The sequence below is a fragment of the Phocoena sinus genome, chromosome 9, assembly GCF_008692025.1.
Source record: "Phocoena sinus isolate mPhoSin1 chromosome 9, mPhoSin1.pri, whole genome shotgun sequence".
Taxonomy (NCBI): Eukaryota; Metazoa; Chordata; class Mammalia; order Artiodactyla; family Phocoenidae; genus Phocoena; species Phocoena sinus.
This window is the reverse complement of record NC_045771.1, coordinates 96,774,181-96,800,015: the sequence shown is the minus strand read 5'-3', so window position 1 is coordinate 96,800,015 and position 25,835 is coordinate 96,774,181. Positions and strand designations below refer to the sequence as shown.

Genomic DNA, 25,835 nt, shown 5'->3' with positions numbered 1-25,835 from the left:
AAAGGGCAGCTTCCTGCATGATGGCCTCTGTCATCAGAGGTGATGCAATGACTTTTGTCACAAGAGCAGTTCACTGCAAAGAATGACTCACGGTGACTTCTGCTTTGAGAGTGAAAAGTCAATTTTTTTGCCTGCCAGACTCCTGCCCTTTCCTTGAGGCAATTACTGTTAAGCATTTTTATATGTACCCTCCCAGAGATTTTCTATCACTAATGACTTTCTAACCTGACCAAGATAAGGTGGTGAAAGAAATTAACATTACGAGTTCTGTTATCCTTCCTTATTAATGTTAATTTATACTGCAAACTGCAGTATAAACAAGACAAAATTTGACCTTCCGTGATTTCCTTACTGATAGAGAGATGGGATCCAATATTTTTGGCCCTATGTGCCCCTTCCATTTATCTATGTCCAATTCCATTTGGACACTATGGAAGAAACCAAGCCTGTTTCGTTGGTACTTAAACAGATGTGCCACTGTATTAAAATGCATGTTAGGGCTTCCCTGGTGGCGCAGTGGTTGAGAGTCTGCCTGCCGATGCAGGGGTCACGGGTTCATGCCCCAGTCCGGGAAGACCCCACATGCCGTGGAGCGGCTGGGCCCGTGAGCCGTGGCCACTGAGCCTGCGTGTCCGGAGCCTCTGCTCCGCAACGGGAGAGACCACAGCAGTGAGAGGCCCGTGTGCCGCAAAAAAAAAAGCATGTTAAAGTGTCAAATAATGATCTTTTTATGCATAAAATCATATATTCCTGACAACTGCTTTCAGGAAACGGCCTGAACAATTTTCAGGTGAGGTAAAGGCAAATTCAAAAGATGTTGAGCAGTGTCTCTATTAATAACCTATTGTTGGGGCTTTAAGGGAAATTTTTACCATTAAGGATCTTGAATATAGAAACTGATTTTTTTTTTGGCCTCGCCACACGGCATGTCGGGGTCCTAGCTCCCCGACCAGGGATGGAGCCCACGACCCCTGCAGTGGAAGCGCGGAGTCCCAACCACTGGACCTCCAGGGAAGTCCCTAGACACTGATTTTAATTCCATCCTTAAATGCAATGGATAAAAAAGATCAACCCCTGGGCAACACTCAAAAAATGGCTCCCAAAGGTGAACAGAAGAAAAAACTGTTCCTAAAGCTGAGGTCTAAGAAACATCTATAGTGAATCCCCCATTGCCCATGAGAGGTGACACAGAAAAGTCGCAGATTATGGAAATAGTTCACTGATATTCCCGAGTCTCATATTTCCATCTGCTTAGCTGTCATTTCTAATCGGCTCTCCTGCTGTTTCCATACTCATCATCAACTTACCTAAAGGCACACCTACCAGCCTCCCCGCCTGGCTTTCCTGCTCATCTTACCTGTGAGCTGTTTTTGGGACTGTGAGTCAAGCTTCACAGACTCTAAGAACCACAGAGCTGGAAGGGGCTTTAGTGGCCATACAGTCCCCTTGTTTCCAAATGCAGACAGGGAAACTGAGGCCCCGGAAAGGGAAGGAAGGTGCAATGGCACACAGCACCTCTGCGGAGAAGCCACAGCTGGGACTCCCATCTGCTAACCCAAGTCCCAGGTACCCCTCCTCCACAGCCCTCGACTTCCCTGAGGTTTTGCTCTCTCTTCGTCACCCCAGCTTAGGGCCTCATCACCTTCTACCTGGTCTGGGGCAGTGGCCTCTCATGACCTTTCTCTCTCAAATCTCTCTGTGCCACAATTCTGCCTCTTCTTGGCCGTCACTGTCTTCTTTAAAAATATGAGTTTACACTGGACTGGGAGTTGGGAAATCTGGACTTTGGTCCTGAACTCCCTGGGTGACTTGAGTTCTTGATATTTCAGTGAACTTGACTGTGAAATACGATTCTTAACTGGAGTGGAATTACCATCTGGGAGTGTTTGGAGATGCTCAGGGCTATTTTGTTTTGTTTTTGTTGTCATAGTAACCGGTGAGACGGGGACATTCCTGAAACTTAATGGATGGGACCAGGAGAAAAGATCCTGCAATGGCAAGGGATGCTTCCACGCATCCGAGAGCTGTCATCCCAAATTGTCAATAGTCTTCTCCTTTGGAGAAGCAATGGGTGAACTGATCTCTAAAAGCCCATTTTTACATATAAATCATCATATTATTCTTCTCAAATTCATTCAATGGACTCATAAAAAAGCCCCAGCTCTTCCATGTGGCATTCAAAGCTTTCCAAAATTCAAGACAAAAACCAAGTGGAAACTTACTATTCTGGTCACAGTGAACTATTTACTCCTCGTCTTTCTGCAGACCTTTCTCAAACCCACCTCGGCACTGACGCTTGTGCTGTGCTCTCTGTGGGGCCGTCCTTCCTCTTTGTACTTAGCTAGGTTTTACCGATTTTTCTAGGTCTAGGTCAAGTACCTTCTTTTAAAAGATACTTTTCCTTGGCCTCTTTTGAACTGTGGCATCTGTCCTAACGTCTCTCTTGGCGCTCAATCGTATTCTAATTTCTCCTGTTACCTAACTCTGTGTGTGTTTTTGGCCTGGCTTCAGAAATAGAATACAAATTTCTCCAGGACAGGGATCGTATCTCATACATCTTTGCATTTCACGGTGCTCAGGGCAGGCCATGCACTTAATCAATGTTTGGGGCACAGCAAACACAATTAACATTTCTGCCACACCCCTCTCTCTATTTTTATACCCAGGTCCTCCTGACTCCTCAGTCCCTAGGCTGTGCGTTCTCACAGTAAGAGGAACCAGGTATTTGTTTTCACAGAGGCTGGGTCTCTGTTTTCTCTGGTGCGCTGCCTCTGGGTCAGATATCCTCTGCCTCCCAGCTTCTCTCTTGGTTGCTTTCTTGGTTTTCCCTTGTGTCAGTGAAAAGCTACCGGCAGAGAGAGGTTGGGCAGAGGGATGAGAGGGGTTTAAAAACCTGACGGACAGTCAGTTGGAGATTGAATGAATTAGGAGGCAACCAGATGGCTGATGCACACTGACTCCCTTTTGTCATTATGTGTTAGACTTTCTTGGCTTGATTCAGATGCCATTTTGTCATTAATACTGATATTCAACGTGACTGTGTTTGGGCTCGTCAATCACATCAAATAAACGTTTTGGAACAGGGAATGCAAGCAATGCTCACGATCTTAATCGTGTTCTTTCAACAGGAAGGCTCTCATATTTACATTTTCGGGTTAATTTCGTATATGTGTAACAGATCTATATGTTTAGGGTTTTCATTGAGCGATTGACTTTTAAAAAAAATGAACCGTGGCGAATCTGTCTGCGGTACTGAGCTTCTTTTATCTTATGCAGTTACTCTATGTTAACACTGAAATTACCTTAATAATATTAAAGAGCTTGGACATTTTAAATACATTAAAATGGCATATTTCAAGTTGACGCAGAATTTTGAATTTATCCGTGATCATACCAAGACAATACATCTTGAAATTTCTGATGGGTTATAAAAGGGAGGGGGACTATACGTGCTGAGCTGACAAGTGGAGGCCTGGCTTTCTGTAGCCTGTGGACGTGTCTGCCGCCGAGTGCCTGGTATCTGAAGCGTCCTGAAACCCACAAAACCCTTGGGGAGATATAATACTCCCTTCTGCATGGTCACATACATATTTTACGTATATGCAGAAAGAGTTAACATGCTTTCAGAGGCATCCTAAAACAATGATATTTAAGATGACTCCGTGAAATAAAAGTTCAATTTATCACACTGGCCTTAAACCATGAGTACCCTTGGTTGGAAATAGTTACGTTTCTCAGTGTATACAGATGAGTCCCCCGAAAAACCAGTAAAGATTTTCTTTTTGTACACTAAGCTTTCATTAAAACAACAAGCTCTTCCCTTGAGACTCATGTTTATTCCCTGGAGGCTGTCAGGTAGATGGTTATTTTCTGTTTCTCCAGAGACGTCCACTGTGGCTCTCCCTGGAATGACTCTCTGTGGGACCGTATAGATATATTTCTTTGCTTCCTATACCACTTTCTTCATTTTTTAACCTCATGGTAATCTAACTCTACAAGCTGCTTCATGGGAAATGGTTTTCAGAGCCCACACCTCCTGAGATCCTGGTGGTTTGTATGAAAAGAAGGTGTAGCTACTCGGGAAATGTCAGTGAGGACATAAAGGGATTTGCTCATTTTAATATCAAGAGCTGATTAGCGATAGAAGAGAGCTATGTTTTGAATTTTGATTTGAGAAAGGAGAACAGGAAAGGGTATGGGATATAGAAACAGGAATTCAGAAAGGCAAGGAACCTGATGTTTAAGAAAGGGGGCAGCCTTTTAGGTTGTTACGTAATATTGAGCAGTGTTCCCTGTGTTATAGGAAAAGAATTTGAAAAAGAATAGATACATGTATATGTATAACTGAATCACTTTGCTAAACACCTGAAACTAACACAACATTGTTAATCAACTATACTCCATATAAAATAAAAAGTTAAAAAAAAGAAAGGGGGCAGCCTTTCACGGCCCAGTAGAAGATAACCATGTCGAGTGAAAGAAAATATAAATCAGGGAAGAGCAGATGGTAGGGTGGGAACAGAGTATTCATGTGGCCCAGTTGATTCCCCCAGTTTTCAGTCCACGAATGCATTACTGAAGTCTTTTCCAGGATCCAGGGAGAGGTGGAAGTTTAAATGCAGTCATATGCTGCCTAGCACTTCCACGGTCTTTTAAGAATTTACATGTGACCAGTGGGCCTGAGGAAGCACCTCTCCAGTCATAAGTGTAGGATGCATTTTCAGTCTCCTTTAAACTAGATCAATTTTTCAGTAGCGTGATTGTGTAGGACAAAAGGGGAGGCAGAAGGAAGGCAATCTGAAGATGGGTCTAGGGCACAAAGTGGGTGCCCCGAGTCCTCATCCACTCTGCTAAAGAGCATACGGATATGGCTCAGCTCCTGGAGGAACAGACAACCCTAGATCCTGGCTCCACCAGCAGAGGCAGAGTCTATGGTCCTGTGAACGGTGGGGCAGGGGGAGAGGGGTTTACCTCTCCAGCGCTGTAACTTCGGAGTCTCTGGAGGTGCTGTCGATGTGTCAGATGGTTGGGAAGACGCCCATTCTGAAGAGGGATTCGGGGGTCAATGAAAGTGGTAGCTCGACTGTTGTGGTCCACGAAGAAAGACTATGGACAGACCAGGAAAGAGCACATGCATGAGAACCAGCCAAATGAAGCCAGTGATACCTGGGAGCACTCCAGGGCTCAGTCATCATGTTTACGTGTGTCTCTCCTTTTCATCTACTCAAAACTAGATGGAAGATGTGCCTCTGCTTCTGCTTGCTCAGCAGTTCAAAGAAGCAACGCCAGTCGCTGATAATCACTTTACACGGTGGAGTCACGGAACAGTGAGCATAACACCTTACCTATCATGGAAAATAAGAGAAATGGAGCCTTTCATGGATAAAAGTCATTCTAGTAATCAATCATGTGTAAAGCATTTTGCTTATTTTTTAAATAAATGCTCTTCTTTTTGGTTATAGGATTAGCATAGTCTCACGGAGAAAAAAACTTGAAAAGGATAAAAACGTGGGAAGAAGGTAGCTAAAACCATCCCAAATATTACAATCTAGAGGTAATCACCGAAATATTTTGGTGCATGTTTTCCATTTTTCTCTCTTCCTATGCAAATATACAAATATATACATACCTTCCCACATCAGCACCTACAATTTTGTTGTAAGATTTTTTCACCTATTATTTTATGAGCCTTTTCCTATGTTATTAAGTATTCTTTTAACACAGAATTTTATTGATTATATGGTGTTCAGTTTGATGAATGCATAATAATTAATTTCAGTACCCTCTATCATTGGACACTTGACTTTTTACTGTTTTGTAATAATGCTTCAATAAACACTCTTGTGTATAAATCTTTGTGGCATGTCTGATTAGTGTATAAGTTCCAATATATGACAAAAGTCATTCTTTAAAACTAAAATTAGTTACCTTTCACAAAAGAGAAAATTAATACTTATTTTTTTTTCTTTTACAAAACCTTCTGTACTAGAAAATAAACTTTCAAATACTCTCTTCTGAGCAAAGTGTAATATTTGGTAACGATATCTGCCTTAAATGACCTCAACCAGTGCTTGTTTTAGACATGTTCAGGTGTCACCTGACAGAAGTAGGCCAAGAAATATTATACAGATTTAGAAATTATTCTTGGGGAATATGAGCTTATGATTTAAAGTACTGTAAACAAGACTCATTGTAAACGAATTTTTAAAAGCTTTATAAAATGTCATACAGGAAGTGGGTTTCATTAGGGAGATCAAAAATACTCACAGATACTAATCATGTGAATTAGTATCTGTGCCTGGTAATAAAATTTCCCAGAACAGCTTCCCACACAGAGCCAAAAAAGAGCTGTATGTCCAACAACATAGAGGGGACTGAAATGATGTCCCCTGAAACACCGTGTTAGATGCTCAAAAAATGATGCCAGTGATATAAAAAAAAAATACAAGAATCTGAATAAGAATGAAATGTGAGTGGGAAAAAACCCAACATTTATCAACATGTTTACATGAGATTTTAAACACGCAAGTATAAGCTAAATTAGTGTATAGTAAAAGGAGACATTATTCAACTATATGTCAAAGTTTATAAATTAAAGTTAAATGGGTTCCTTATATATATGTATATGTGGTAATTTTTTAGTATAAATTCCTAAAAGTTGAGTTAATTACTAGGTTAAAAGTTAGGATAACATTTATGTTTATTGATCCATATTAACAAACTACCTTCACAAGAGCTGTACATATTTGTCGTCTTACCAAAAGTCCATGAACCCTTTTCACGGACTTTGCCAGTGCTGAGTATTGGAAAGAACTCTTAGAAATGTTGAATGGTAAATCATGATGAATTATAAGGGAAGCCAAACATTTCCTCCTAAGTTTATTTGTCAATTTCTTCATTGGAGTGTTGTCTACTTTGCCTTTTCCCTTTTTTGTTGTTGGGATGTTAAGATTTTCTTTAATTTAAACGTGCTTACTCATGTGCCTTCACACTGCTTTTGATTTTCGTTGGCTTTGTTTTCTAATACACAGAATTTTTTAGGTTCTTATGTATACAAATCTCTCAATTATTTCTCTCTAGCTAGAGGTCAGTTAAATGCTTAATTATATTTTTCTAGCTTTATTTTTGGTGGGTTAATTGTTTCTGGAAACTTATTTTGGTATGACGTGAAGTTGTAATTGGATTTTTTTCTCCAAGGGCTTATTTTTCTAAATCACCCATTCCCTATCGTTTCATTAAATATAAATTCTTATAAATACCACGGTGTGTTTCAGGAATATTTTATCTGTTCCAATGGTCTGTGGGAGTTTCACTGTTCCAATTATTAATGTCTGTAGGGCAAGTTTCCTCTTATTATTTATCTTTTCCAAAATTTTCTTAGGTATTCTTGCCTGTTTATTTCACTTTTCCAGATGAACCGATATTAATTTTATTAATTTCCAAAATAGTTTTAACTGGCAAATAATGATAATTTTGTCTCCTTTTTTACAAGGGCTCTTTTACCTTTTACCTCCTTTTTTTGTAATACATGCGAGAACTTCCAAAACAATGTTAAATAAGATACGGCCGCTGCAATCTTCTTGCTCTGTATTTTGATAGGAAAACTTACTAGGGTCCAATTGTAAAACAGGACGTGGTTCATTATGTTAAGGGATCCTTTACTTTGTCATGAAAACACACTTACTTTCCTACTTTTCTAAGACTATGTTTTACTTTTAAAACATAAATGTGTATTTCATTTTTATAAAGTACTTTTCTAGTATTTCTTAAAACGATCAACTGAAATTCCTCCTATAAACTCTTGGTTAAAATACTAGAGATAATAGATTTACTAGTGGTAAATGACCCTTATATCTTTGGGAGAAAATCTATTTAATTGTGGTGGGTCATTCTTTTAATATACTGTCAAATTCAACATTTTAATTTTTTAAATTTGTTTTTAATTTTTGTTTCAAAAGCATTTATTTATTTTTTGTTATGCTAATTACAGCCTTCACCAAATAGAGTATAAACTTGTATCTGCCAAGACAGTGTTTTACTTATCTCTAAACCGCTCATGCTGTGGCACTGTATAGGTATAATACATAACTCAACAATTTGTGAGCACAATTCATGAATGCAGGACATGAGAACTTTGATTTCAAACACTTCAGTTTTAAATATGAGCTTTTTGGAACTCAAGTGAATTTCGTGTATAGCTTTTTTAAAAATTCAGATTTCCCTAGTTTTACTTGTACTCATCTGCGTACGTTTAGTTTTATACAATTTAATCACGTTCATGTATCCACCACCACCGTCAAGATACTGAACAGTTCAATCACCATAAGGACACTTCATGGGGCCCTTTCCCATTACACTTACCTCCCTTCCTTATTCCTCTACCCCATTCCATCCTTGACCCCTAGCCAATAACTGTTCTCCATTTCTGAATTTTTGTCACCTCAAGAATGCTATAAAAATGGAATCATACAGTATGTAACCTTTTGAGATTGACTTTTTTCACTTAATATGATTTCTGTGAGATTCATCCAAGTTGTTACATGTAACAGCAGTTCATTCTTTTTTTTTCATTGCTGATTACTTTTCTATGGTATGGATGTACTAAATTTGTGGCAACAGTTTTTGCTTTCCGCTTAGATTCATAAGCAAAGTTATAATGGCTTCATGAAATAAACTATGCAGTTTCTATTTTTTCCCATGTTCTGGAGTAGAGCATGAAGATATCTGGGAGTGGGAAAGGCATTCACTGATACATTCTCCAAATTATTCTATAAGTCTATTCAATTTTTTATATTTACCAAGTCAAATGTATATGAATATATATATATAATATGTAAATTATTCATTTCTTCTAGATTTTCTGTGATATCAAACATTTATTTAACTATTTGTTAAATAAAGAAAGAAATGTATTTTCTTTTTTCCTTTTAAAAATTTCCCTGCACCTGCTACATCTCATTTTGTTGATTTTATTTACTATTTATCTCTCTTCTACAACAACTCTTACATTTACTTCTTACATTGTTTTCTAATTCATACACTTCAGCCTTTTATTTTTTTCAAATAAACATTAAAATACATTTCTGCTTTAATTACTATTGCTTTTTTATCTTCTCTAAATCATTGATTTGGAAGCTTATATTTTATATTTATTTTTCTTCTTTGATAATAAAAACCAGTGCTGCTAGCCCTTTGAGTACATGCTTTCTTATCTCATGCTTTATTAAGTACTACTCTCTTGCATTTTCAATAACTTCTTAAAGATTTCTAAGTCTTAATTTTATTTAAAACCCAATAGTCACATAGAATATTGTTTTGAATTTCCAACTAGCCCAGTTTTTGTTTCTGAGGGTGGTTTTTAAATTTGTTATTTAAAATTTGGCTTTATTGCTTGCGGCCATGGAATGCAACTTGAGTATTTTCTGCTTTTTTGTTTTCTTTGTGTTATAGAATGTTATCACTTAGAAAAATGGTCCATAGATCTTGAAAAGATGTTGTAAGCTCTTTTTTTTTATTGTATTTATTCCTTGGTATTTTATTCTTTTTGGTATGATTTTAAATGGGATTATTTTCTTCTTTCTCTTTCTGATAGTTCACTATTAGTGAAGAGAAAAGCAACATATTTCTATATATTAATCTTGTACTCTTCAAATTTACTGAACTCTATTAGTTCTAATAGTTTTTTGGTAGACTTTAGGGTTTTCTATACATACATTATGCCATCTGTAAATAGTGACTCTTACTTTTTTTCCTTCCAATTTTTGATATTTTTTATTTCTTTTCCTTGTCTAATTGCTGTGGCTAGAACTTACAACACTATGTTAAATAAAGGTGGCAAGAGTGGGCATCCTTGTGTTGTTCCTGGTTTTAGAGGAAAAGCTTTCAGTTTTTTACCATTGAGTATGATGTTGGCTGTGGGTGACAGTATGATGTGGATGTTTGTCATAAATGGCCTTTATTATGTTGGGATATGTTCCCTCTATACCAACTTTGTTGAGAGTTCTTTATCATAAATGGATGCTGAATTTTGACAAATGCATTTTCTGCATCTATTGAGATGATCATGTGATTTTTATCCTTCCTTTTGTTAATGTAGTGTATCCCATTGATTTGTGGATGTTCAACCATCCTTGCATTCCTGGAATAAATCCCACTTGATCATGGCATATGATCCTTTTAAGGTATTATTGAATTTGATTGGTTAGTATTTTGCTGAGCATTTTTAATCTACATTCATCAGAGATATTGCCCTGTAATTTTCTTTTTTTCATAGTGTCTTTGTCTGGTTTTGGTATCAGGGTAACAGTGGCCTCTGAGAATGATTTTGTGAGTGTTCCTGCCTCTTCAATTTTTTGGAATAAAATACCTAGGAATAAACTTAACCAAGGAAGTGAAAGACCTATACTCTGAAAACTATAAAACACTGATGAAGGAAACTGAAGATGATACAAAGGAATGGAAAGATATCCTGTGTTCATAGATAGGTAGAATTGTTAAAATTTCCATACTACTCAAAGCAATCTACAGATTTAATGCAACCTCTTTCAAAATACCTATGACATTTTCCACAGAACTAGAATAAATAATCCTAAAATTTATGTGGAACCACAAAAGACCCAAAATTGCAAAAGCAATATTGAGGAAAAAAGAACAAAGTTTTCATGCTCCCTGACTTCAGACAATACTACAAAGCTACAGTAATCAAAACAGCATGGTACTGGCATGAAAACAGACACACAGATCAATGGAACAGAATAGAGAATGCAGAAATAAGCCCATGCACTTATGATCAATTAATTTATGACAAAGAAGGCAAGAATATACAATGGAGGAAAAACAGTCTCTTCAATAAGAGGTGCTGGGAAAACTGGACAACTACATGTAAAAAAATGAAATTAGAACATTCACTAAACCATATATAGAAATCAACTCAAAACGGATTAAAGACCTAAATGTAAGACCTAAAACCAAAAACTCCTAGAAGAGAACACAGGCAGAACACTCTTTGACATAAATTGGACAAATATTTTTTGGGGCCTGTCTCCCAAGGCAAAAGAAAGAAAAGCAAAAATAAACAAATGGGACCTAATTAAACTTAAAAGCTTTTGGACAGCAAAGGGAACCATTGACAAAAAGACAACCTACTGAATGGGAGAAAAATACATGCAAATGATATGACTGATAAAGGTTAATAACCAAAATATATAAACAGTTCATATAACTCAATATTAAAAAAAAAAAGAACGTGATTAAAAATGGGCAGTAGGGGCTTCCCTGGTGGTGCAGTGGTTGAGAGTCCACCTGCCGATGCAGGGGACATGGGTTCGTGCCCCAGTCCGGGAAGACCCCACATGCTGCAGAGCGGCTGGGCCTGTGAGCCATGGCCGCTGAGCCTGTGCGTCTGGAGCCTGTACTCCGCAACGGGAGAGGCCACAGCAGTGAGAGGCCTGCGTACCGTGAAAAAAAAAAAAAAAATGGGCAGAAGACCTGAGTAGACATTTTTCCAAAGAAGATATACAGTTGGTCAACAGGCACATGAAAAGATGCTCAACATTGCTAATCACCAGAAAATTGCAAATCAAAACCAGAATGAGATATGTCACCTCACCCTGTCAGAAGGGCTATTTTCAAAAAGTCTACAAACAACAAATGATGGTGAGGATGTGGAGAAAAGAAAACCCTAGGACATTCTTTTTTTTTTTTTTAACATCTTTATTGGAGTATAATTGCTTTACAATGGTGTGCTAGTTTCTGCTTCATAACAAAGCGAATCAGTAATACATGTACATATGTTCCCATATCTCTTCCCTCTTGCGTCTTCCTCCCTTGCACCCTCCCTATCCCACTCCTCTAGGTGGTCAAAAAGCACCAAGCTGATCTCCCTGTGCTATGCGGCTGCTTCCCACTAGCTATCTATTTTACATTTGGTAGTGTATATATGTCCGTGTCACTCTCTCACTTTGTCACAGCTTACCCTTCGCCCTCCCCATATCTTCAAGTCCATTCTCTAGTAGGTCTGTGCCTTTATTCCCACCTTACTCCTAGGTTCTTCAACACTTTTTCTTTTCTTAGATTCCATATATATGTGTTAGCATATGGTATTTGTTTTTCTCTTTCTGACTTACTTCACTCGGTATGACAGACTCTAGGTCCATCCACCTCACTACAAATAACCCAATTTCGTTTCTTTTTATGGCTGAGTAATATTCCATTGTATATATGTGCCACATCTTCTTTATCTATTCATCTGTTGATGGACACTTAGGTTGCTTCCATCTCCTGGCTATTGTAAACAGAGCTGCAATGAACATTGTAGTACATGACTCTTTTTGAATTATGGTTTTCTCAGGGTATATGCCCAGTAGTGGGATTGCTGGGTCATACGGTAGTTCTATTTGTAGTTTTTTAAGGAACCTCCATACTGTTCTCCATAGTGGCTGTACCAATTCACATTCCCACCAGCAGTGCAAGAGTGTTCCCTTTTCTCCACACTCTCTCCAGCATTTATTGTTTCTAGATTTTTTGATGATGGCTATTCTGACCGGTGTGAGATGATATCTCATTGTAGTTTTGATTTGCATTTCTCTAATGATTAATGATGTGAGCATTCTTTCATGCGTTTGTTGGCAATCTGTATATCTTTGGAGAAATGTCTATTTAGGTCTTCTGCCCATTTTTGGATTGGGTTGTTTTTTTGTTATTGAGCTGCATGAGCTGCTTGTAAATTTTGGAGATTAATCCTTTTTCAGTTGCTTCATTTGCAAATATTTTCTCCCATTCTGAGGGTTGTCTTTTGGTCTTTTTTATGGTTTCCTTTGTTGTGCACAAGCTTTGAAGTTTCATTAGGTCCCATTTGTTTATTTTTCTTTTTATTTCCATTTCTCTAGGAGGTGGGTCAAAAAGGATCTTGCTGTGATTTATGTCATAGAGTGTTCTGCCTATGTTTTCCTCTAAGAGTTTGATAGTTTCTGGCCTTACATTTAGGTCTTTAATCCATTTTGAGCTTATTTTTGTGTATGGTGTTAGGAAGTGTTCTAATCTCATACTTTTACATGTACCTGTCCAGTTTTCCCAGCACAGAGAATCCCAAAGATGCTACCAGAAAACTACTAGAGCTAATCAATGAATTTGGTAAAGTAGCAGGATACAAAATTAATGCACAGAAATCTCTGGCATTCCTATACACTAATGATGAAAAAGCTGAAAGTGAAATTAAGAAAACACTCCCATTTACCATTGCAACAAAAAGAATAAAATATCTAGGAATAAACCTACCTAAGGAGACAAAAGACCTGTATGCAGAAAATTAAAAGACTCTGATGAAAGAAATAAAAGATGATACAAATAGATGGAGAGATATACCATATTCTTGGATTGGAAGAATCAACATTGTGAAAATGACTGTACTACCCAAAGCAATCTACAGATTCAATGCAATCCCTATCAAACTACCACTGGCATTTTTCACAGAACTAGAACAAAAAATTTCACAGTTTGTATGGAAACACAAAAGACCCCAAATAACCAAAGCAACCTTGAGAACGAAAAACGGAGTTGGAGGAATCAGGCTCCCTGACTTCAGACTATACTACAAAGCTACAGTAATCAAGACAGTATGGTACTGGCACAAAACCAGAAATATAGATCAATGGAACAGGATAGAAAGCTCAGAGATAAACCCGCACACATATGGTCACCTTATCTTTGATAAAGGAGGCAAGAATATACAGTGGAGAAAAGACAGCCTCTTCAATAAGTGGTCCTACTACATTCTTGATGGGAATGTAAATAGGTGCAGCCACTGTGAAAACAGAATGGAGGTTCCTCAAAAAAATTAAAAACAGAACTATCATGTGAGCCACTAATTCCACTCCTGGGTATATATCTAAAGAAAATGAAAACATTAATTCAAAAGATACATGCACCTCAGTGTTCACAGAAGCATTATTTACAATAGCCAAGATATGGACGCAATCTAAGTGTCCATCAACAGATGAATGGATAAAGTCGATGAGCTGTATGTATGTATGTGTGTGTGTGTGTGTATACACACACACACACGCACAGACTGAAATACTAATAAGCCATAAAAAAGAATGAAATTCTGACATTTGCAACAACATGGATGGACATATAGGTTATTATGCTTAGTGAAGTAAGTCAGATGGAGAAAGACAAATACCGTATGTTATCACTTATATGCGGAATCTAAAAAATAAAACTAATTAATGAATATAACAAAGGAGAAACAGACTCTCAGATATAGAAAACGAACTAGTGGTTACCAGTGGGGAGAAGGAGGGGGGAGGGGCAAGATAGGGTAGGGATTTAAGAGATACAATCTACTATGTATAAAATGACTAATCAACAAGGATATATTGTACAACACAGGGAATTATAGCCATTATTTTATAATAACTGTAGATGTAGTACAAGCTATAAAAATGTTGAATCACAACTGAAACTAATATTATATTGCAAGTCAATTATACTTCAATTAAAAAAATAAAAGATTATTATTAAAAATTGTGGTAAAATATAAAATTTGTCATTTTAATTATTTTTAAGTGTACAATTTAATGGCATTACGTACATTCTCTTTGTCATGCAGCCATCATCACTATTCATCTTCTAAATTTTTTCACTTTTCAAAACTGAAACTATGGCTCCATTAAAAAATAACTCCTCATTCCCTCCTCCCCTCACTTCCTGGTAACCTCTATTCTACTTTCTGTTTCTATGAATACTATTTTAGATATCTCATATGGGATATAATATTTGTCCTTTTGTGTCTGACTTATTTAACTTAGCATAATGTTTTCGAGGTTAATTCATGTTGTAGCATGTCAGATTTTCATTCCTTTTTAAGGATGAAAAATGTTCCATTGTATGCATATAACACATTTTGTTTACCCATTCATGTAAGCTCTATTTTTCCACCTTTATTGAGAAACACTTGACAGATAAAAATTGTACGTAATTAAGATCATAGGTTTTTGAAAGAGATTGCATTAAATTTAAATAAAAGAAAAATAAATTTTTCTTTATATAATATGTATGTTGTTCTTTGGTTCACAAGGTGTATATGATTATTGTATCTTTATTTTAATTGCACCATTGATTAGTATAAAATTTTTCTCTGACTCCATTTTAATGATCTGAATTTCAACTCTCCTTTGTATGATATTAATACACCATCACTGATTTTTCTGTTATTGTTTTCACACTATATTAAATATTTATTCTTTTACTATTAAACTTTCTGAATCATTTCTTAGGTATGTTTCTTTTTAAGCTGGGTTTGTTTGCTATCAAATCTGATAGTATCTCCTTTTGGTAAGGAGATACTATTTCTTACTAGGAATACTAAGTTCATCCTATTTCCACCTGCTGCCACGACTGTTATGCCTGGCTTTACTGTTATTTTATTTTATTAATTTAATTTTCTTTCCTTCCTTGTGGATTTTTTTGTGCGTTTTGTTATATCAACTGTATTTTGTTTGATTTTATCTTTTGTAGGAATTCAAAAGAGAATACTCTTGCTTTAAATGGTAAAATGGTTGCTTTTTAAGTTTGTCAAATAACTATATTTAGCCATTGTTTTTCAAATTATCCGCTTTGACCCCCCCTTACACCCAACTAGGAACTTAGCACAACTTTCCTTGCCCTGTTCACTAACCCACTTCCTGTTTCCTTATTTTTTAATTCTGGTCTGTGGATATTGGTCCAGATTGTTCTTATACACGTATTCCATTTTTATTATACATATTTTCCCATATTTTATTGAGCCTTTTCCAATATATTTTAAAGCATTAAAATCTTAAAGCAATTATTTACACTTATATTTGTGGATTTGATTGATTTTAAATACCCACCACCATAGTTTTTAATGCTATGATTTTCCCATTATTGATTTCCTCTGCTTTATTTGTGAGTCATCTGGAGAATGGTTTTCTTAGGGCAGGCAAAAGAGTAGGGTGAGCTCTGAAATCTTGTACATGAGGTTTCTTCCCTACTGTCGTCACACTTCAATGATAACAATTTTTCTGGAAATAGGATTATTGGGCTACTACCTTTCTCATCAATAACCTGTAGTCATTGCTCTCTGGGTTTCTACAGTTTAGTTTTATGGATGGGAAGTTTGAAGCTTGTCTTATTTTAATTCTTTTGTAAATAACGTTCACATTATCATGGCTGTATACTGATAAGATTTTTTAAACCTCTAAAGACATTCCAGAGTATGTGTAGATATAGCATTTATTTTAATTAACTTTACTGTAACTCAGTGAGTCCAATTAACCTGCCCACCTGAACAGTTTGTTGTAGATCAAAGTTGTATTTTCAATATTTAACAATTTAATATATTTAATATTTACTTATTGCTACTGCATTCTGATTTCTTCTTGAAGAACATCTATAAGTCATTCATCCAACGGAGATTTATTGAGGGCCAACTATGTGCCAGGCACTATTCTAGGCCCTTAGAGGGTTCATCAATGAGTAACACAAAGATCCCTGCTCTCAAGGAGCTTAAAATTCTGCCAGGAGAAACAGACAAAACAGTAAATCAAGTAAATATGTAACTTATATAGCAGAGCACACAGGTAAGGGATCTTGAGGGATCTTGTAATATTAAATTGGTCAATATTAAACTGGTTCTTGCTGAGGAGATGAGATATATATTTTTTCTTTTTTTTGGTTTTTACATTTTTTTTTCCACTTTATGCTTTACTGTTTGCAATCTGGTGCCTTCCTTGTGCTTTGGGGGCTGTTTCCATGTTCATATTCTATATTAATGATTTGATTTTACATAGTGTCAGTTCTGCTCTGTTTTATCCCTATGCTATTACATTTTGTTGTTCCTTGCGATCTTAAAACATTTATTTAGCCCACGTCCTTTTCTTTTCTTGTTTTTAATTGTAGTAAGAACACCTAACGTGAGTTTTAGTTTCTTACACATTTTTTTAAAATTTTACTTATTTATTTATTTTTGGCTGCGTTGGGTCTTCACTGCTGCACGCGAGCTTTCTTCAGTTGTGGCGAGCGGGGGCTAGTCTTCGCTGTGGTGCGCAGGCTTCTCATTGTGGTGGCTTCTCTTGTTGTGGTGCACAGGCTCTAGGTGTGTGGGCTTCAGTAGTCGTGGCACGCAGACCCAGAAGTTGTGACTCATGGGCTCTAGAGCTCAGCCTCAGTAGTTGTGGCGCACGGGCTTAGTTGCTCCGTGGCACGTGGGATCTTCCCAGACCAGGGCTCGAACCCGTGTCTCCTGCGTTGGCAGGTGGATTCTTAACCACTGCGCCATCTACAGGGAAGTCCCTGCAACAAATTTTAAAGTGTGTAGTACAGTACTGTTAACTATAGGTACCATATCGTATAGCTGATCTCTAGAGCTTATTCATTTTGTGTAACAAAGACTCTCTACCCATTGAACAGAAACTCCCCACTTCCTCCTGCTCCCATCCCTTGGCAACCACCATTCTACTCTGTTTCTATGAGCTCGAGCAGATCTCTCGTATAAATGGAATAGTGCAGTTTTTGTCCTCCTGTGACTACCTAATTTCATTTAACATAATGTCTTCCATGTTCATCCACGTTGGAACATGTGTCAGAATCCCCTTCTTTTTTAAGGCTACATAATACCCCATTGTATGTATACACCACATTTTCTTTATCCATTCATCCATCAACAGACATTTAGGTTGTTTCCATGTCTTGGCTATTTGATTAATGCTGCAAAGAACATAGGAGCATGGATATCTCTCTGAGATTTTGATTTCAGTTCATTTGGATCAATACCCAGAGTGGGATTGCTATATCCCACGGTGGTTCTGTTTTCTCATGTCTGCTTGCTCTCAGATTGTTTTCTGTGTGTGGCTTCTTTGTGCTCAACAGAAGTCATACCATCTCGTGCCATTCTGTGTATGATAAGCAGATTATCTTTAAAATGTTCATTTCTATTTTCTGAAGAAAATTATATGCTTTTTCTCAAGATAAAGATTCTGTTTCCTTCATGTAGTAGTAGGTCTTCAGAGGTCCCTTCTTATTTTGTTGCTATGTGTTCAGTCCTTAGTAGAGGCCGCCTCCATCTCATGCCTGCCACAGATGGGGTCTCACCTGTCTCACCACCCGAAGTCCCACCACCTCTTGGATAACCATCCTCCTTAGCACAGCCCTGGAGCCAACTCGAGGCTCACATGCAATCTCCACTGATGCTGGGCGGAGGCTGTGTCCACCTTCCTCAGATTTCCAAAACAACAAATGAGTCAGAGGCCATTCTGTCCGCCTTGTGGGGATGACAGTGCATTCAAAGACACCAAACAGCTCGGCCCCAGCCCTCCTCTTCCTACACAGTACACACTAAAAGTGAAGGCTGTTGACTCTGAACATGTCAATAAAGAAAGAAGCAGACTGGCCGAGCGAGGAACAAGAAGATGGTCCAGTGTTCTGGAACCTGCTCTGTTTCTTTTGCATAGAAAGCTATCACCACACCATGAAAATGACCATGTGTCACTGTCATTCTCCCAGTGGAGGCAACATCCAGTAAACAAGGAAGTCCTGGGGAACGAAATCTGGCTGTGGTGGCTTTTTGCATACACGAGGCACCCCTTGCCCAGTTCATCCCCGACTACAGAGCTGGTCATAGACAGTCATTGTACTGATGGACTTGCATTAATTAGTGAACACAATCTTTCCCCCCATACTCCAGAGAGCCCAGGTTCTTAGGCACGATAAAATGTTTGTGGGGGAATTTCTGGCTCCCAGGGCACGGTGATGTCCTATCAACCCACTTTGGGGAACCATGGCTTTGCATGTTCACCATCACAGAGGAAAGGAGCTGTGTGATGCAGTTTCCCACTTAGACATGTGTCTGCTGGCAACACTTCTGATTCCTTTGCCACTAAAAGAGGGAGGGATTCTCTCTACCAAAGTTTGTAAAAGATTACACAGGGACAATTCCTTGGTAAACTGTTTGGCCTTGTCTTATAAGTACACTGAGATGACTGATGGTGATTAAGGAAAAGCATCCTCGCTTTAGCAGACTCAGCTAGGCTTCTAGAGCATCCCCGGGAAAGCCCAGTTTTGGTTAAGGTCACATGAAAGCAAAATGCAAGCCAGAAACATTGCACGGGCCCAATTCACCCGGTCCCTGTTTGCCAGGCTGTTTTAATAACTGAAGGCTTATTAGGGAAATCACAATGAGTAATCTAATAATGTCACTCCCAGTTAGCTAATAATTTCATTACCTGAGAGTGAGCTGTCTAAGGAGGCAAAACAATAGAAAGGTCATGGAACAGAATCTGGTTTCAGGTTCCAAACCTAAAGCCAGTTCAAGATCTCAGCTGGGTGTGACACTGTCCCCCCACCGCCAACACCCCACCCCTTCCCCACCCAGAGAACACATAACAATGTCACAACTTGGTGGAGGTGCTACTGGCACCAGTGGGCAGAGCCAGGGATGCTTGAAAACATCCCGCACATCACAAGACAGAAACCCAGGTGTGGGTAGTTACCCCTCCTTCCTTCCTGGTGGCCAATGGCACGGCTGAGGCACAGCCTTCCCTGTCCTCCCCACGCTCCCTCCTCACCGCCTGCTCACCAGTGTTCTCCTTTTGCTGTAAGGCCCCCCACTGCAGCCAGGCTCACCTTTCCCTGCTGGTCTGTTTTGACCTCCCAGCCCCGGGGCAATTCCAGCCGAGTGTCCGCAAACATGTTGATGAAATTCACCAAGTCCCGGTTGTGCTGGTAGCGTTCAAAGTTGCGCGCGTCCCGCCGGACCTTGAGGATCATGTGCTTCAAGCAGGTGCTACTGGTGAAGACTCGGTAGGCACTCTGAGAGGGGTCGGGGCCAACGGGGAAGGCAGTGGGGATTAGGAGAAACAGACCAAGCGTACTTTGAGCCCCTTAATGGGATGTGATGTGATTGCTACACAGGGATTTACTGTGAGCCTTGGGCGTTGGGGGTGGGGTGTAGAGCTCTTGCTGCAGAAGTAAACGCCTGCCCCCCGTAAACACACACGGACCTCCGGGCTGTCTGGCTCTACCGCTGCTTCAGCATCCTGGACGCTGTCGACCTGCCCTGCATCTCAGAGCTGCCCTCCTCCTTCCCCCCTCCTCCCACCCCAGCAGGGCTCTGCTCTCTCAAGTCTCCCTCTGACCCTCTGAGCATCTCCTTCCTCTCCGTCCGGCTGCCTCCTCTGACTGCACAGGTGCGCCCGTGCTCCATCTTAGCTGTCTTTATAGCAGGGTGTATTAATTAAGGTTCCCTGTGGATTTAGGGCTGACCTTCAGAGGTCTGCTAGGTAAAAACTGTGTGTGTGTGTGTGCGTGCGTGCGTGCGTGCGTGCGTGTGTGTGTGTGTGTGTGTGTGTGTGTGTGTAGGGGTTGGGGGATGAGAAGAAGTGAAGAAAGTTGCACGAGTTTCTCGTTGTGCCAAGTAAGCATTTTATGCTACCTGGGGCTGGTGTGTGTGTGTGGTTCAAGGAGAGACTGCTCACAGCCAGAGCAGGCTGGGGCAGTGGCTCATTCCAGCTCAGGGCCACCTGGTGCCCAGTGCTGAGGGCATCACTACTTGGCATCCTTGCCCCCCTTCGTGACTCCCCCACCTGCACCGCTGGGCAGCTGCTCTGGGTCTAACCACTGGATGTCCCAGAGGCTTCTCCAATATAACCTGCTCAAAACTGGTCCCTCCTCCCCTGCCATAGCCTGCATCACTTAATCAAACTACTGCTAACTGGGGACATGACCACCTAACTCAGGGGCCCGAAGCAGAGAGGACTCACTTTCTGGAGTCCTCATCTCCCATCCCCCTCCATCACAGTGGCCCCAAGCGCGACTGAAATAGCTCCCGAGCAGAGTCATTCTTTCTCTGCTCCCAGCCCCTTCCGTAAGGCAGCCCTTGATCATTGCTCACTTGAGCGCTTGAACCAGCCTCTGGTCTTAGCCCCCTCAGTCCCTCTCCCACAGTTCTGCCAGAGAAAAGAATTCCTCAAACACTGGATCATGTAACTGATGATAACATCGGAGACTGCTGGCTCCTGTCGCCTACTGAGGTAGATCCAGGTTCCTTTCCGTGACGTACCAGGCAATTTGCTGCTCATCTCTCCACGCCCTCTTCCCAGGTCTGCCTGTCGCCACACTCCAGCCCCACTGGACCCAGCCCCAGGCTGAGTCCTTCCTCCTGCAGCCTGGAACCTCTGCCCCTCCCACTTTCAACCTTCAGGACTGAATTCAGCTCAGGAAACACAGGACCACTCCCTGTGTTTCCCGAGCATCTTGTTCCTCCCTGAGGTCAGGTACTGTCCTGTCACGTTAGACACATCTCTGCACGTCTGTTGCTCCACAAAACGAGGAGCTTCTGCTCAGCCGGTGTCACCCTAATCTGTCTTTATGACTCCAGCACTTAGATCTGTGCCTGAACTGCAGGAAACATTTGTCGAATGAGAAAAGTAATGACTATAGTAATATAATGTCATTGCTTCCTCGACAATACCAAAAAAAAAAAAAAAGACAAAAACTACATATGTAAAAATCACATCAAACTTACCTTAAGCATGTTACTTGCAAAACTAATTATAGGAAAAGGAAACCTAGTTATTTATCTATTCTAAAATTTCTTTAATGAAAGTGATTTTATAAAATGATTCAGGCTGAAGGGAATCCGTCAACTTCATAATTGTGTTCCTTAAAAATTTTAACAATAATAAAAACACATCTTTGTTTCCAAATCACTTTCACTGCTATTAACACATCTGAACCTAACAAAAACCCACAGAAGCTACAGCATTTCCAAATCTAGCTTTTCTCCTTTTTGGGAGACTCACAGAGAGCAAAAAAAGAGCCATCTTTTTTCTTTTCTCTCTTTTTTTTTTTCTTGCCTTAGTTAAAATGCTATCCTCTTTAATCTATCCAATGACTTTGCAAAGTTGTGTTTCGGGTCTTGCTGGAAGCCAGGCCAGGCCCCTTCTGTGTGTGGGAACACTCACGTAATTGGCGTGCAGTACAGTGAAGAACTCGGGGTTGGTGATGAACTTGACAGCTGGGGACTGTAGCAGCAAGGTGATTTTTTGTGAGTTCACTGGAGAAAGTGACCCATCTCTCCTCAGATCTGGAAAAAGTGAAGCAAAGCAACGAAAGGCATTGGGAAAAGATCGTTTCAAATAGGGGACTTCTCTCTCATGGCACCAGCAGCCCACAAGCCTTCACCTGCACAGCTGGAGAGGACTGCTGTTTTGAAGAGTGATCTGACCAGCTGTCGCAGCGATAGCGCCAGGTGTCCTATCACTCGGTGTCTGTCAGTTAAGAATCATTATTTCCTAGGAGTGTTCCTGTACAATTTCAGTCAGGATCAAGTCCTTGAATACCTCATCCCTTTTATCCCAATGACTTTTTTCTTACTTTCTTTATAAGTTGCTCACCATAGCTATGAGAATTTGTTTGCAGAAAGGACCACAATTCTTCCCCCGCCGCATCCCCATTGGTATGGAACTTCGCAACCCTGTTGAATCGAGCTGGCCTTGTGCCTTGCTTTAACCAACAGAATTTGCCAGAGGTTCTGAGCGGCCTGTGAGTCCCCACTTTCTCTCCCTCAACACGAGAACAGTCTGTGCAAGATGAAAAGCCATGGGGAGTGGGGACAAGCCGCCCCGGCTGAGGCCACATCAGGCCAGCCAGCTTGCAGCCAATTCCACAGCTGACCAAGGATGCAGGTGTGAGCCCAGTGACCTGAGGAACCACCCAGCAGGCCTCAGCTCAAGTTGCTCACCTGCAGGATTGAGGGCTAAATGCATGGCTGTGAACTTAAGCTTTGGATGGCTTGTTATACAGCAAATGCCACCGGATCCAATACCAAACCCAGAAAGAAATTTTCTGTTCCTTTTTCCTCATGTTTCTAATTACTCCACCACTTTACTACATCTCTATCAGAGATTAATAGAAATTAATAATAGAAATACATAAACTAGTCAGTTTAGTTAGTATATCTGATAAAATGAATAGAATGGAGGCAATTAAAATAGTTGGTGGAACTCTGTACATACATATTTAAAAGAGGGCGTGAAAATGTCCACTCTTCTGCTTTTGCAGAGAGAGCTGAGACCTGGCAGTACAGGAAGCACATGGCTGTTTGCTCCGAATGTTCTAGAGCCGTCAATCTGCCATCATTTACCCAGTTCAAAAAGAAACTGGGTTATTAGGATGTTACAGTAATAATCTTACGCTATTACAGGTATAAAAAGCAGAAGCCAATCTCTTCAGAGAAAACAATCTTATGGTTACCAAAAGGGAAAGGAAGGGAGGGGATAAATTAGGAATTTGGGGATTAACAGATACACACTACTATATATAAAATAGATAACCAACAAGGACCTACTGTATAGCACAGAGAACTATATACAATATCTTGTAATAGCCTATAATGAAAAAGAGTCTGAAAAAGAATATATATGTATAACTGAATCCCTTTGCTGTACACCTGAAACTAACACAACATTGTAAATCAACTCTACTCCAATTAAAAAAAAGAAGAAGTCAATCTCTTAACGCCTTTTGAATATTCTTATCTGAGTTCCACTCAGAGTCAAAGAAATGAACACCAGACCCCCCTAGTGGATGCTGATGGTATTTGCTAAAAAATGCTTCCAGGCGGCCATGTATAATCAATCGTAAGCCTGCAGGTTCTCTTTACTCCCAGGTTCCTCCCTCAGGGGAGATTGTATTTTATTCTTTAAAAAAAATTTTTTTTTTTACTATTTCCCATTTTTTAAAAAAAAATCTTTATTGGAGCATAATAGCTTTACAATGTTGTGTTAGTTTCTGTTGTGTATTTTATTCTAAATGCAAACAAGTCTTCCTATTGTTGTCATGTGGCTCCTTGGAAGCGGACCATGAATTCTTATCGTGTTTTATTTATAAGTGGAAAACATCCTTAGGACACCAACAAATAAATTTACTTAATAAGAAATGATTAAGCCACCAAAACCGAAATTTGCCTTGATGCATAGGTGCAAGGTCTCTTCACTGTGAATCCACTTTCCCTTTACGTTCCTGGTGGGAAACTTCTGTCTGTTTTACCCTGCTGGTGCCAAGCCTCTTTCTCCCGCTGGCCCTCGTCCACACCCTGCTTTCCTTACCCGATTCGCATCCCAGGAGTCTGGGCCCATCCTGCATACCTATGCTTGACTGAGAAGATTCAGCCTCTGAATCACTCCCGCCACCTCCTCCGCTGCCTCCTGCTGGGACCTGCTCACAACTTTGGCTGCCAGAATCTTCTTCAGGCCTCTCTGTAGCAATGGTTCGCTGAATATTTTGGTACCTTTGTGTCAGAAAGTGCAAAGACAGGAGTTAACTTTGGTTTGATGGCTTGTTGAGGGGCTGATGCTCTGAATCACATAAGTGGGGAAATCAGTAAAGAATTGTCCTGGAGGTCAATAAACATCAGGAAAGAAATGCTCAACATCCCCACAAGGTACCTAAGACAATTAACACTACAAGTATCTCTGGACGATTTGATTTCTTTTTGTTTCGTAAGCTGTGATGAGTTTCAGGTATGGTGACTTCAAAAAAATCACCCTGCATTAAATGAAATTAGGCTAAATCTAAAATAATGGTATGGGAAGGAACTTAAAATATTACAACTAAGATATCGAAGCACCTCTCCCTGATGGTGATAAGTGTACAAACTAAAATAAAAGTTCTACTCACTTGTTTTTATTTAACAGGTAACTGACGGGACTGGCAAGGGGTGTGCAAAGGTTGCACGCTAAAAACACACTGGCAGACAAATAAATGCTTTCTGCTTATTTGAAGGCTCCTTTGATTTTTCTTTCCAAGTTGGGGAATCAGTCAGTCAGTTGGCCAGTCAGTTGCCTAACCAGGTGCTTACTAAATATTTACTGACTTTTCCAGTGTGTCTGGCTCTGCGCTGGACTTCCAGACGAAAGAGAAGACTGGAATGCGATCTCGCCCTCTGAACCCTCACGGTCAGGACAGAACAAAGAGGGGAAATGCACATAAACCGTGACTCTAGTGAGGTGAACAAGCTGCCCTAGGTGTGTAAGAGGTGTGGACACAGACGAGGAAACACCCAAGGCACATGCGTCCTGAAGTCAGAGTATGACGTGTCGGGGAGCTTGTAGGGAAGGTACACGGAGGAAATGACATGTGCAAAAGGCTTCAGCTGGGAGAACTCCGAGAAGGTTGGCGGTGGCGTCAGGATGTGTGGGCCTTGGGCAGTGCCAGGGAACCAGCAGGGGTGGCAGGGAGCGCCTAGCAGGTGCCCAGCGGCGGCTGGAATGTTTTTCTCTAGGCCCAGGTCCTCCAACTTGAGCTGCATCAGGATCGCCTACAGGGCTTGTGAAAACACAGGCTGCCGAGCTCCATCCCCAGCGTCTCTCCGATTCAGCAGGTCCAGGGATGGGGTGGGGGAGGCACGAATGTGCATTTCTGACTAGTTCCCAGGTGATGCAGTTTGTGCTGCTGGTCCGGGGACCAACTCTGAGAACCGCCACTGTAGGGGCTGAGCAGCTGCTGGAACAGAGAGGCAGGTCCAGTTCTACAATGACCCCCACCTGTGTGGAGGGCGCGGGAGGAGAAGACCCTGGAGTCGGGGAGAGCAGCTGAGAACTACTGCATCGCTCCAGGCTGGAGATGCAGAAGCCTGGAACGAGGCAGGGGTGGTGGAAAAAGCTGGTGTCTAAGGATGCTGCTGGGGGCGGCGGACACCCACATTCTGTAGGGGTACTAAGATCACCTATATCTGCCCACAAAACACTCACAGAAATTTCCTGCCTAATTCACATGGTGTTTTGTAGGCAGGTGTCCAGCTGTCTTGTTCCTTT

The 25,835-nt window shown here is 40.3% G+C and overlaps 1 protein-coding gene across 1 annotated transcript in view; it reads right to left on the bottom strand.

The window, feature by feature from the left end:
* The window catches only part of HECW1 (HECT, C2 and WW domain containing E3 ubiquitin protein ligase 1), a 320,745-nt gene that overhangs the window by 73,090 nt on the left and 221,820 nt on the right, over window positions 1–25,835 (bottom strand). Inside the window, exons 12-15 of the mRNA XM_032643996.1 lie at window positions 24,168–24,310; window positions 21,984–22,105; window positions 19,645–19,830; window positions 4,972–5,106 (exon numbers count right to left, since the gene is read on the bottom strand). Coding sequence (XP_032499887.1) covers window positions 4,972–5,106; window positions 19,645–19,830; window positions 21,984–22,105; window positions 24,168–24,310 — 586 coding nt within the window. The remainder of the gene's footprint in view (window positions 1–4,971; window positions 5,107–19,644; window positions 19,831–21,983; window positions 22,106–24,167; window positions 24,311–25,835) is intronic.